General features: G+C 31.1%; 1 protein-coding gene across 2 annotated transcripts in view; it reads left to right on the forward strand.

Annotated features, from left to right (window-relative positions):
- Positions 1–14003, forward strand: part of LOC128202800 (uncharacterized) — an 82053-nt gene extending 68050 nt beyond the window's left edge. For both annotated transcript variants that reach the window (XM_052903939.1, XM_052903940.1), the window contains 3 exons: positions 8781–8867; positions 10074–10245; positions 10632–14003. In XM_052903939.1, coding sequence (XP_052759899.1) covers positions 8781–8867; positions 10074–10245; positions 10632–10841 — 469 coding nt within the window. In that variant the 3' untranslated portion in view covers positions 10842–14003. The remainder of the gene's footprint in view (positions 1–8780; positions 8868–10073; positions 10246–10631) is intronic.
- The last annotated feature ends 847 nt before the right edge of the window (positions 14004–14850 follow it).

The raw sequence follows: 14850 nt of genomic DNA on the forward strand, positions 1-14850 counted from the left end.
TCAGGAGGCTGAACCAGTAAATGAAATATAATCACAATCACTAAGCTGTTTAAAGAGGCATTTGATAGTATACATTTCCCTAAATAAATGGTTATGTGAAATTCATTGGATTGAACCATTTATTTTGGTAAATACATTCCTATAACCTTTAACTGTTACATAAATATTAAAAAGCAATAAAAATTGGCATCTACTATATCATATTGAAAATCATATGAAGTGTCCATATGGGCAAGCCATTTCCAGTACTAAGGAGTCACAGTTGGACTTAAATTATAACATCTTTATGCAAATAGAACTCGATCAAACCAAACACTTTGATAACTTCAAAGTTTTACAATATGACCAGTCATTTTAGGTGCATTTTTGACCAACGGAGTGAGCTTTTCATATATTACTGTCTGCCATGTCTTCTAATTAGTTAATATAAACTTTCAAAAGTGAACGTAAGACAATAAACCTCAAGAGACAGTGGGTAATACTATCATATTAATTACTAACCAATCTAGATATTCATGTCACATAATACTATTATACCCCCCTTCAACCTTCACTATAATACAATACCTACCAATGCAAACTTTGATATTATATCAGTTGACATGACTTACTTGTACGGTATGCTAGCTTAAACAAAAAACTTTGATCTCGGTGACACTTACTCCATAGAAAGTAGTTCCGCCATGTGCATAACACTGTCTGTCGGAAAACGAGGGGGTAACTTTAAATACGTCAGACCTTCCGGGAGAGAAAAATAAACATTATGAAAATGATGTCCCCGCTTGACTTCAACGGCACTAGGGGGTCGACTGGTATTAAAAATATGGACTAGAAAGTTACATACCCATTTTAGGACAAGGCGTTTCCAAGCTGAGTAATGTAAATCGCTTTGCTGGGGGGGGGGGGGGGCTGATTTTAGTTGTACTCTGCGCTAAAGTCAGTTTGGTCAAATTTATTGTGCAGTCAGCCTTAATAATATATGGTCACTTAAATAGATATATGTAGACTGAAAAATTTGGTAATGTACAAAACAAAACTTGATTCTATTTATATAATACTTCAAATGAGGTGGAAGAAAAACAACAACAAAAAACTGCAACCAATGTACGTAGTACTTATTTTAAAAATGGTTGTAATTTATACCGAGAGAAGTATAATGTTGTCCATGTTTTCAAGTGATTTCTTTCCCATATAAAGTTAACATCGCACCTGGCTTCAACATTATCGATTTACATCGGGGTAATAAAACGTGATTAGATCCTATCAGTATATATAGATTGAAACCGGTCAGGCCATGTTTAAAATATAGGTCAGAGGAAGAAGTAACCTTTGTTAAATGTTGAAATTTTAAACAAACTTGAAATAAATTTACGTGAATACAAGCTTTTTTTTCCTCTATCATTATTTTCAGTATGTTTGAAATATCAATTGGCTATCTTCTTTATGATTGGTCAATTCAAATTGTCTCCTTCATATACTTATTGGAAGCATAATTATGTTATAATCTCAACATAATGAAGTGATACCTTAATTAAAGGCACACATTATAGGTTGATGCAAAAAAATGCTGTTGTTGTTGTTGTTTTTAAATTTTAATGCATTTTATAATCATGTTTATTACTCATTTGACTTTAAAGAAATAAACATAACAAGGATATGATTTAGGTCATGATAAAAAAATACAAGCCCTTATAAATGAGTTTTTGTTTTTATGTAATTAATAAAATAGCTCTAAAATTTCTCATATATTTTAAATCTGTACACAAATCCTATGTGTTTTATTTGGTTTGATCATTGAAGGCAAATGAGTTAAACACGAAAATGCATTAAATTTAAAATAAATTTGTTTGCATCAACCTATGTTGTGTGCCTTTAACAGGCTTGTAACAGATTTTTGTGTTTTACCCAATTACAGTAAAATGGTTTCCACAATCCAGAACTCGTAAATCTTCATGTAAATCTTCATGTCGCGCTGTACCTGAAGTGAAATATTGATTTTGCCATGTTTGTACTCCACTTTTACTGCATCACAGAACGGCTGATGATTAGCTAGAGATATTTTTTAATGGAGCGACTGGATGAACGCTTTATTATTGTCACGCAAACCGTGCGGCATCTGCAGGTTCTCGTCATTAGTTGTTAAGGATTTTGTTCTTTTTTAAGATTTGAACGTTGACGGATCGTGTGTTTTTTTCTCTCTCAGAGTCAGTGAATTATTTATTCACAGTTTACGAACAAGTAATATGAGCTGCTTTTTGATTGGATATTGATTTCTCAGTGGTCGGCTTAATACTACTAACATAAAATTCATTGCTTGAGACCATGTTTATGATGTAATGTGGTTTATATGAGGATGTTTGTATTTTGAAAATAGGTGGTTTACATTTTGAAAATAGTTTTGGAATAATGAATTTCCAAGTGATTGAATATTTGGACAATAATGATATGCATAAATAGAGTTGCAGTGTATAAAATGAAATAGTGCTACAAACAATTGACATTTAATCATCTAAGCTTTAAGTATTAGTTTTTGATAAACAGAGGACTCCATGCTGAGCTCCGCCTTGAAGTTTTATATAGACTTCCTCATTTAAATTCCACACATATCAGGGATTTATAAACAAAAACTTTCTCTCATGCAGGCATTGGGGAATGCTGTCAGTGTTTACATTTTTGGAAAGGAATTTCTATGTTTATCTGAACGGACGGTCAACTAACGTGAAGATTACTTTGAGAAGTTTTTATCTATTGTCAACGAAAGTATGAGTGTGAAAAAGAGCTAAGAGTCAGCGCCCGATGAGATAGTTGGACAATGGTCAGAGGATAGATGAGGTGACTAAACTGGACAGCGGTCATTATATTGTGGACAGCAGTTTTTCACTATGCTAATCTAGTGACAAAAAGGGATTAATCACTGCCAACGGTTAAGATGTTTTCACAACATTGGTTTTAATAAAGACTTTGATAATTTGGGAAAAGATATTTGGAATAACATTGTGGATGTTTACTATTGGGTAATGTTAAACACTCGAAGACTATCGGTGGATATAAACTTCTCTTTTCAAGATTTTCTGGTACATTTACTTCCGATAGCCACAGTCTATAAAGCATTATGCTTATGTTTTGACATTAAGCATATCTTTGCCAAGTAGTAGGGATTGAATAAACTTCTTATCTATGGAAAATTGCAACTTTCAAAGATATCGATAGTGGTAAATTGTTTTTCATGTTTCATGAAATGGATTTAGATATACATGTACAAAACATGGTGTTTATAACTTGAGGAATTAATATTTTGTTTGAAAAAAAACAAACAGCTTAAGAACAATAATGCCGAAGAATTATTACTATGATATGAGTGTATTGAAAAAGTGGATTGACAGAAAAATGAGAAAGAAAAAAGTTGGGAAGTTTACCAGGTAAGAACAGATCATAGTATTATTAAGTAAATTATATTTAATGAATTTAATTAATGACAGTGAGTTAATAAACTCAAAAAAAACATTAAAAAACAACAACATTATTATAATTTATAGTTGTATTTTTGACAGCTGCGGCCTCTGAATTTAATATATAGAAAATTATTAAGATTTTTAAGGGCTGTTAATAAATTTAAATTAAATTTATGATAAATTCATTGATTGACTTGTACTCCAAGATTATCTAAAATTCCATATTGGATGTTAATTAATTCATATAGTGCAGAAATTTAAATGTACTCAACATTGTTCTTAATTTTTTACACACAAAAGAAGTTTTGAAAAACGTTAAAACATTAAAAATAATTTGAATCTCTGATCTGTCTCTACCATACCTTTTGTATTAACATTTCATTGATTATTTTATTTGTCAAAACTTCAAAAGACATTTTAAAATGTAAAGAAAACTAAACCATTTTAGCAGTTAGTAGAAATCAGCAAATTTTTAGGCCTGCAAGCCCCTGTACTGGTAAAATGATTTTCTGGCCTGCACAAATTCTGGGGGGGGGGGAGGGGGGGGGTATATTTACAGTATAAAGCAAAACATGTTAGAGAAAAAATTGTTATCAAATTTTAAGAATTCTGAGGCTTGCTCATCTAATTTCAAGTGTAATTTCAAAGAATGTTTGTGGTTACATGTAAGACGCCTTTAAAACAAAACCGATTCTTTTTGACTGCCATTCCCCTCTCGTGTTTTTTAAATCGTAACATTTTTATCGCCAAACATGATATGTACTTGCAGTGATACCCACATGAGTCATAACATTTTTTTGCGGGTATTGAAATCTAGTCGAGTGAAAATCACAGGGAATTGAAAGGTCTCTGTTTCGGTATAATACGCAGGTAATAGAGGATGAAATGAACTTACAATCCCTTTGATTGAGAAAATTGTGATGAAGATCGCTCGATGACATCAATGAAATACCTGAAATAATTTACGAATTTTTTTTACTAATAATTGATAATAAAAAAGTTATAGTTACACTGTGATTTTTTGTTCTTGTGTTTATTATGCAATTCCACTTTTATTTCTAGCTATAAAATATGTTTATATATTATAGTCATTTTTTGATAAGATTTTTTTATTCCTATAACTAATATATATATATATATCGTTTATGAATAAAGTACCTTGAATAATTTACAAACAAATATTGCTAATATTAAATTGATAATAAATAGAAAAACAGTGATTTTAAACTGTTCTAGTGTTTATAATAATTGCAATTCCACTTTTTTTTCTAGCTATGAAATATATTAATATATTATAGTCATATTTGAATAAATTAAATATATCTGAAATTTTGCGTTTTTATCACATCAATTCATTATAAATTAAGATCAATACTGAAATAGATATAGATCGATCATTAGGATATATTATAGATGGATGCTAAATTGTATTATATGTGTCATTTAGTAGACAAAAAATATATATTTCCGCATACATTAGGAAAGCAATTTAAAGGCAGTCAGTTATATGAAGGTTGTTTATAAAAAGGACCATCAATGGGCAACATTTTTGCTTCGTAAAACATTTCAAGAATGCAAATTCAACGCTGTTGGATATGTTAATTCAAACTGTGACGAATTTCACATTTTTCCACATTTTCTAAAGCCGGACAAACATTACCCGCTGGTGTTGTTGGTAGATGTTATTCAAAGCCAGCATTTGAATGACACTTGTATTTAATTTGAAGGGAACGAAAGAGCAGAGCGAATCTTGTCTTTTCAATAAACTTAGGCCAAGGTTTGGTTAGGGTTACATCCTTTTCCAAAACAGGTAGGGTAGGTTAAGGCTTTATTTCATTTTTATTTATTTGGATTTATATTAGAATGTTAATGTCGTTAGTGGAGAATGGTGTTGAAGTATTAATCTTCTGTACAATTTAGCTTTAAAGGTTTTAAACAATGTATTAAAACACAGACTTAAGAAAAGATTTTTTATTTTATTTTTACCAATTGACTATAAAAACACTAGGGTCAGTTCCTATAACAAAGGTAGGTTTAGGGAACCCGAACAAAATGTTAGTTTCTTAAGGGCCTAAATAGACGAAAAAGACGCATTAACATTTTATTGACTGATTTCAGAGTCATAAACAAGTTCAGCAATGTGGAGTTCCCGCTAATTATTTTCTTGTTTAAGTATAGGTTATTGTTTATTTGGACGTCTGTATGGTTATTATTAATCGTAAAAGTCTTGCACAAATTATTAATTTTCATAATTATAATGATGGCTATTTAATATAAGTGTAATTAAAGGGACTATAGACACCAGATGATACTATTGCAAGAAAAAAAGAAAATTGTCAAAACCTTCAATTTGTATCTGACTACTAATCATGACATATGATTTTCACATGCTAAATATATACATTTTATACTGCGAAGCTATTTTTAAATGGGTAAACTTATCTTAGACAGCGACCAAATATTCTTCAATCATATAAAGTGATGTATTATCGGCCTCATGCTAGCTTGTATTGACAATTCTAGACTTGTTTTTAAGAAATACTGTATTTGCCAATTTTGGGACCATCTTGTGTATTAGCCCCTTTAAAGTCAAATGAGTTAAACAATAAAATTCTTGTGTCATGTTCCTTTAATGAATGAAATGTTCTTGAAAGTGCAGGTTATGTTTGTATTCTAATATGCATGTAACATGAATAAGAAATTAAATAGTGTTAGGTCTTTTAAAAGTCTTTCTTAAATCTTTATATTACGTGATTAACTAAATACATCACATTATACTTCAAGAATTTAATTTTTCCGAAAATATTTTTCCCAAATATTAAAACACAATCAATTTCATTCCAAATCTCATACTACGCGGTAGTTCAAAATTGTATCATTTGAAATGAATTCAGTTTTATACGTCCTGAAATACCGTTTTGTCCATATATTTGTTTAGTCGAAATCGTTCAGTCAAAATTAAAAAATTTTAATAATTCAAAATTAAGTAAACATATAATTTAGGGAGTAAGTTATTATTTAGTTTTGTGAACTGTCTTCTTATTCAAACATTACAAATATTAGGTTTTGTGATGCTCATTTTCATGAACTCAAATGATGAAAAGACTTCCGAACACTTCATTAAAGATTTTTTTTATTATTATTCTTTCAAAAGTCCTTTGGTTGAAGGATGACAATCCCCTGAAAAGAGAATTGAAGTGGTTTTTTTATGATTTAAGATAATCTGACTCACATGTTTCACATGTTATAGTTTTATTCAGTTAATATAGGCATTGTTACATAAGAATGAAATTTAAGTGACGTTATATCTTGAAAGCTGAATGTTCAAATTGCTAAAATATTAAAAAATCTATTGCCAATATGGCTTTAAGATATTCATATGAAATTTGGTACATATGTTGCAAGTGTCAAAACATACAGCAAAGCCCATTACTCTGGGTTAAATAAGTGTTGAGTTTTCCCCCTTGTTTGACTGTTTAAAAATTAATGTTGAGTTTTTCCCCCTTGTTTGACTGTTAAATAAGTGTTGAGTTCTCCCCCTTTTTTGACTGTTTAATAATTAATGTTGAGTTTTCCCCCTTGTTTCACTGTTTGAAAATTAATGTTGAGTTTTCCCCCTTGGTTGACTGTTTAATAAGTGTTGAGTTCTCCCCCTTGTTTGACTGTTTAATAAGTGTTGAGTTTTCCCCCTTGTTTGACTGTTTGATAAGTGTTGAGTTTCACCCCTAGTTTAACTGTTTAATAAGTGTTGAGTTCACCCCTTTGTTTGACTTTTTAATAAGTGTTGAGTTTTCCCCCTTGTTTGACTGTTTAATAAGCCTTGAGTTTTCCCCCTTGTTTGACTGTTTAATAAGTGTTGAGTTATCCCCCTTGTTTGACTGCAGGGGGATGGGGAATCAGACAAACGTTGGCTTTTGCACTGTAGACATCTTGTTTTTTTTAATTTTCTAAGTGGATATAGTTTCAATAGTGTAATTATGGTTGAGGTATCAAAAAAAGTTTGAAGACTAAGGAAACAGAAGATTATTTATGTCTGTCCTGATAAGTTTGTGCAGTCAATTGCATGTGATGAGTGATATGTAAAACATAAATAAAAATACAATTTACATTTTTCAATTTACATATATATAAATATATATTTTTATATGCAACCTACAATCAACATTCTTTATTCATAAATTAAAATTCATGATAATGATAGGATTTTAAAGTATGCCTCCTCTTAAACAGATAATCAAATGTAAATTGAACTGACTTGATTGAGATTGTTAAACCTGAAATTTTTATCAGATACCATATCTAATGTTATTTAGAGGTGAATAAAAATGCTAAATTAGTCAATTAAAAACTAGATATTTTATGATTTATTTTAATAATAGATAAAAGGTCTGTTTAGGACATGAGTCAAGAATATGTTTTTAAAGGAAGGAAATTTGTGGTGTTGTAGTTTTTAATGGCTAAATGATGAATTTCTATTGATAAATTTTGGGTGGGAAAATTTTTTTTAATGCTAATATATTAGTGGCATTGTGATTTTTTTTTTTTTTGAATAATATTTTTAAATAAAACTTCGTAAGAGTGTTAAGTAGTCCAATTTTGTTACTATGGGCAGAGTTTGACATAAAGACGTAGCTTGATGTTTAAGACTAAATGATGAATTTCTATTGATAATTTTTTGAAAAAAAAAAATGAAAAGAAAATTTATAATGCTATTTAAGTGGCAATTGCAAATAATACTTTTTGAATGGAATGAAACTTTGTAAAAGTGAAACAGTTCATTTATAGCCCTCAATGGGAAAGTATTTTGTCAATGAAAAACAAACTCATTACCTTTTCAGCAACGGCCATTGAAATGTATGTAAAATGTTTCTTGTTTACGCATACCTTTCCTTGATAAGCTGCAGGAGTTATGTAAACAAAGACATGACGAAGAATGAAAAATGTTCAATTATTATGTGAACATTGAACACAGTGTCAAAAGTAAATTATTGTTTATGGAATTCATTCATCATTTAAAAAATAGTTGTGAATTTGTATTGACAGGCAGTCATTATTGCATGAGCTTTAATTACTCACTGTCTTAATAATCTATCACTGAACTTGGCATCACATTTTGTAATGGTTATAGTATTTTGTACTTCCACCATTTATGGTTTGATTCAACCAAGTGGGCCAGCCACTATTATTATCTACCGGTTCACCTGATTAGAATCAGTAACGGCTGACGTACTGCTGATTTAATGTAATAAATGGATTGGCAAGTTTACAGCCTTTTCATTGGACAAAATATAATGTTGATCACTAAGAACTGTTAATTTCTATTTTCAGACTGGAGTCATTGATGGGTCTAGATCGTAGTCATATTGAAGACGAAACCCTGCGGCACGCTTGTTGGTATCAGGCAGGCATTCCTAGGTATGTATACATAATGATGTAAATCTTTAACTATATTTAAGTTCATAAGTTCAGCTGAGATTTACGGAAGTTTTCCAGGTACTGGTTTCTATGAATTGTGTTCTAACGAAAAAGTTTAAAAAAACAACAACATGCCACCGCCTTGGGATCAACTTATTGACCTTAATAAGAGGCCAGTGATGTGATTTTTTTCTATGGATTCAATGGCTGTAGTGACTCTAGTTTATTTCAAATTGGAAATTTAAGAAGAGCACTCAAAAGAGCTTCTTAAAAACCAGTTTTGTATCTGGGCAAGATTTTCACCTTATTGGAGGCTGTGGCTACCCCAGAACCCCTCACTGAAATGGTTAATCACATCCATGGAGACAGACTATATATGCAAGATCACCTCACCTTATATTGTTAACTGCTTTCACAGACATTAATTAATATTGACAGTTTTAATACAAATGTAATAATTTATCAAATTCTATGATTTTGTTGTTAATTCTAATCAGTCAGTTCATCATGTGGTCTAGTTGGTGGTTTGACTGAGCCCAAAAAAGCCGCAAAAATGGGATCACCGTGAAAGATACTGATTTGATAATTAAAATTAACAAGGATTTTCCATCAATCACTCATCGTTTAGTAATGTTATATTGCTTGTAAACGTTCAATCACGATCAATTACCTGTTTGCAATGGTAATGATTTGGCGATTTAATTTCACATTGATATTCTATCAGTCACCAGGCAGTCAAAAATGTTGGTTAATTGTGAAACATTCCATCAACCACTCATTTTTCTAAATTCTGTTTTTCTTGTAAACTTGTTCGGTGGGCAGCAAACCTTTTTTAATATACACTGAAAAAAAGACTATCATCATGTTAACTTTCAAAGCCACACTGTGAAATTAGGTGTATTTAGCTTTATTTTCCCCTTCCAAATGTACCGACTAGTACTTATACACTTGCACAAGACTGTTTTTCCCTGTGTTTCAAAATGTCACACTTTTTAAAAACAAGAGCCCCTCTGCCCTTCCTCAGCTACTCTTACTTTTCTTACAATAACTTTTTTTGGTATTTTTTGTGAACAGGGGTGTCTTGAAGGTCTTGCGATGAGAGAACGTTTGTTTATTCATATTTCCAAACAGCTCGCAGCACACTCATCTTTTCTCTCCCTTGATTTAATAACTATTTGTAAACGCTCATGTTTTTCTCACCTACAGGGACGTGGCCTTGGAGATCTTGCAACAAGAGGACATTGGTTCGTTTATCGTGCGAGACAGCTCAACACACCCTGGCTGCTATGCGCTGTCTGTCCGTGTGCCCAAGTTTGAGAACCCATCTGGAATATCCCACTATCTCATCATGAAGACACCCAGGGGTGTTAAGTTAAAGGTAAGGTATTTTTCTTGGGACAAATAATTGATGAATTTTTTTTCAAAACGTTATAATCTAGGTTGTAACTGTAGCCATTTATGAATGGCTTTAAAAAGAATATTTAATAATCTTTTAGAGATGTTTCGACTGACACCTAAGTGAAATCTCAGTGTCCATTAATCTTGGGCAGCATTTTATCAAATTCTTATTCTTATCCTTAGATAGGCCTCAGTGATTCCATTCAGCCTATTGGCCGGTTATTTTTACTGTCCATTCAAAACACTTAGATTCTAATATTAAAATTAGATTAGATAATAATTGGTTATTAAATATGGTCCCTGATTCTGTCACACTAAAGCAAATAATCAACCCTGTAACTAACAATGCAACATTTCTCCTTTTAGGGTCTGGAAAAGGAATGGTCAAACCTTCTGTCCCTTGTCACCCACCACACGGTTATGCCAGAGATGTTGCCCTGCCCCCTACGATTGCCCCGAGACACGTCAAACCCTGCATTTAACCCAGCTGACAGGGACGATCGGGAAGAGGATCCGGATTACCAACGTTTGGCGGACTTTTCTTCCATGATGGAAGCGTTAAAGGAAAAAGAGTGATTTGCTCTTGAATACTCTTCAGGAGAAAATGAGTTTTATTGCTCTTAAGACTTGCCTTTGACTGCTCCTAAGAAGACACAGTTTCCTTGGAGAAAGATTGTTGTGATCAAGTTGTCAAGGTGTGATTTTCAAGGGATATAATTTCTAGTTATTGATTTTGAAAGTGACTTCCCTTATTTCAGTGACATTAACTTTTAAGTGGCAATAGTTGACATATAACTTCAGAAATAATGGAGTATTTCTTGTGCCAATTTCTTTAAGAGGACATTTGCAATGCCACTTTGGTGGATAACAGTCTTTGTTAATCTGTCCAAAGGCCAAGCTTAGTTGTTAGTTATAGTTAACAGATAAAAATCTGTGGGAAAGTAAACAGACAGTGAAATAAGTAATTAACTACTTAGGGATCCTGAAAATATTTTGTGCAATGTTTTAGAAAACTTTTGAAGGGCTATGGTGATAGTTTTTCATTTATAAGTGGAGGTGTTTAGATTTCATACTGTGATCAAAGAATTCATTCTACTTGTATGATTATTACAGAAAATCGTAGACATGTGCATTGTTTGTATGTATTCATATTCATTTGTGATATGACACATTTTTTACTCATACCTAAGATAATGTTATAAGCAAAGTCTTCATCTAACACTTGCCTAAGATACATAGTGAAGAAATGTAATCATTTTCACAACATTTTTGACTCTTGCATTAGGTAAAAAGGCCAGCAGTCTTCATCTTAAATAACATTTTTGACCTTTGCCGAAGGTAAATTGGCAATATCTTTCATTTTTACAACATTTTCAACTCTTGCGGAAGATAAATAGGCAAGATGTCTTCATCTACACAACATTTTTTTACTCTTGCCAAAGATAAGTAGGCAAGACGTCTACATATGAACAACATTTTTGACGCTTGCCAAAGATAAATAAGCAAGTAAAGTCCTCATCTACACATTTTGTACTCTTACCTAAGATAATGTTATAAGCAGTCTTCATCTAACACTTGCCTAAGATACATAGTTAAGCAATGTAATCATTTGCACAACATTTTTGACTCTTGCATTAGATAAAAAGGCCAGCACTCTTCATCTTAAATAACATTTTTGACCTTTGCCGAAGATAAATTGGCAATATCTTTCATTTTTACAACATTTTCAACTCTTGCTGAAGATAAATAGGCAAGAAGTCTTCATCTACACAACATTTTTTACTCTTGCCGAAGATAAGTAGGCAACACGTTTACATATGAACAACATTTTTTACGCTTGCCAAAGACAAATAGGCAAGTAAAGCCCTCATCTACACAACATTGAACAGTCTTTCATATGGAGACCTAAGGTCTTTAGCTAAAGGGAGGCTATTCACATCAATACCAAAGTATAACTTGAAGTATTAACTCCCTTTGATATAAAATGTGCTTTATGTTTACAGTGACTGTGTGCTATTCTGTGATATAAGCATGAAACTTACAGTGATGTATGTTAAGAATTGTATTAAGTCATTTTAAGATATGTCAGGAATAATAAAAGGTGGATTAGAAAAATATTCAAATATTAGGTACCTTTAAGAATAGTTGTAAAGAAAATGAAGAATTTTATCATGTAGACAAGGGTAGAAAAAATAATTACAAACTGGAGTTAAAATCTCATCTTTAGAACATATAATGAAAACTATATTAAATAATATAAATTTTGATTTGAAAACATAACACTGTGCATAAATACTGTATTCAAATACATCTCTATCAGAAAAAAAAACAAAATGAAGAAAAACAGGACCTTCTTCAATATTACCATTTAATAAAAAAATGCATTTAAATTGAGTGGTTTATTTTCTGACCAATAGGAATTGAGCATTGTTATATTACACGTGTGTGATGGTTATATTAAACTGAAAACAAGGTGCATCGCATCGCATGTGATCAAGTATCTTCTGTATTATGTATGTATTAAGATGTGTGTAAATTATTATTGATATATTCTAGTCATTCATGTTTTGTACGATACTATGTTGTTATTATTATATGTATCAAATCCTTTATAATGTTATTGCCATATTTAAGATGTTATAAATAAAACTGCATCTTTTAATAATGATGGTAAATAATGGTACTGAACATGTTATCTTATTCGAAGCATAATGGGCGGATTGTTGAAATGTTCAGAATTTGGTTAAAGTTAACTTTAAGGTCAATGTTTACTTTCAAATTTTTACTGCTCTGGAAGTTTGATGAATGCTCTTTTGATCAGCAATATTTGTAATAAGATTTGAGACAACTGTTTCAGTTGTACTTGTTTTATAGAAATTCATGAGCACAGCATCAAATATTACTGTTTAAAAGTTAACGATATTGCCTTTAATGATGTTGCAACAATGATGCAGTTAACAATGTTGTTAACGTTAACAAAGTTCCAGACAATTGGCTCTTGATCATTTCAGCATTATAAAAGAAAAGAACTGTAATTCTGAATAATTTTTTATAGTATTTAACACCAATTAGCGTCTTAAAACATCAAATCAGCTTTAAACAATGGCTAAATTTTATAATCATTTTTGTAAAAAAAATATCATTTAGAATTCTTTAGAAAAGTCATTAGAAAAAATGAATTTGAAAGATAACTGATTCTTTTTTTATCTTACCTTCATCATAGTATTTATTATCATGTAATCATTTTAAAGGAGAATTATCACAGTTTTTAAATGGTCGTCTGTTCAGTAGGCTTATCATAATTAAAAACAAAGTCATTTTAAACTTTAGTGCCTTTATGCTTTTTAAATTTATTTTCTAATAATAAAGTCAATACTTTGTACATAAATCTTTTATTTTCCTCTGTGAATAGTTCTGTTACAATAAGTGGTGTTCTCAATGGACTGCAATTTAATGATGTAATATTTTGTTTTGTTTTCATACCTTAAGTTTTTGTAGAAGTGGCAAATTGGTATTCTTTTCTCTTTTAAGGGAAATTGATATTAAGTCAAAATAAACAATAATTATCACCAAAATTTTACAAATTTAAATCTGATGTCAAGTTTCTTTGTTCGAGTAGAAACTGTTTTTAATACATGTTTTAGCAAATTTTTGACATTTTATGTTTATTTATTTGTGGTTGTTTCAAGTCTTTGGTTAGTTGATAATTGTTTCTTGCCCATATTGAAATAAAAGTATTGAAATCCAGTTTGTTTTTCCGTGACTTGTTTTACACATAATGGTATTATATACACTGGCATATATCCACATGGGCATTGACCTGGGCCCATTCCAGGAAAGAAGTGACTAACACTGGCATATCTCTCTATCTGGGCATTGACCTGGGCCCATTCCAGGAATGAAATGACTAGTTTTACACATAATGCTATAATAAAGACTGGCAAATCTCCTCGTTGGTATTGATCTGGGCCCGTCCAGGGAAAGAATCGTTGATGTATTGGCTTTATTGTGGCTTAACCCACCTGGAAAAGCCTTACAACTTACAAGAAATGTTTTATTATTACCATAATTGACATGAGGTCCCCGAATGTAGATTAGGGATGGTATTCAATATTTAACTTAAGTTAATCGCATTGTCATATATCATTCACTCTTTTTGTCAGTTATTTATAACAAGAAATCCAATTAGCGACATTTTTTAAGATCTAATGAAGTACACGGTCAATCTGTGAGAGTGCAGCTTTAATGGCTGTTGAAACATTCTTAAGAACAAAGCTATCATTCTTGTTGACAGTGTTTGCTTTCAAGTAGTAGCGCGTGTAATGAGATAGTATCGACCTGCTCCTGATTTCTTATGAAATGTAAACAAATACACTTACCTGGGGCCGTATTTATAAAACATCTTGGGCCGTAATTATAAAACATCTTAAGTCATTTCCTGATTTAAGTCGATTTCTTAAAATTAAAAGTCAAATTAACAGAAATGTTAAAATGTTTTAACATTAAAGTTTGTTTTTTTGGGGGGGTTTTGGGGGTTTTTTTGGGGGGGGGTCAATATGGCTGACAAAAATAATGTATTTTAGAA

Source organism: Mya arenaria, chromosome 9 (genome assembly GCF_026914265.1).
Source record: "Mya arenaria isolate MELC-2E11 chromosome 9, ASM2691426v1".
NCBI classification, from domain to species: Eukaryota; Metazoa; Mollusca; class Bivalvia; order Myida; family Myidae; genus Mya; species Mya arenaria.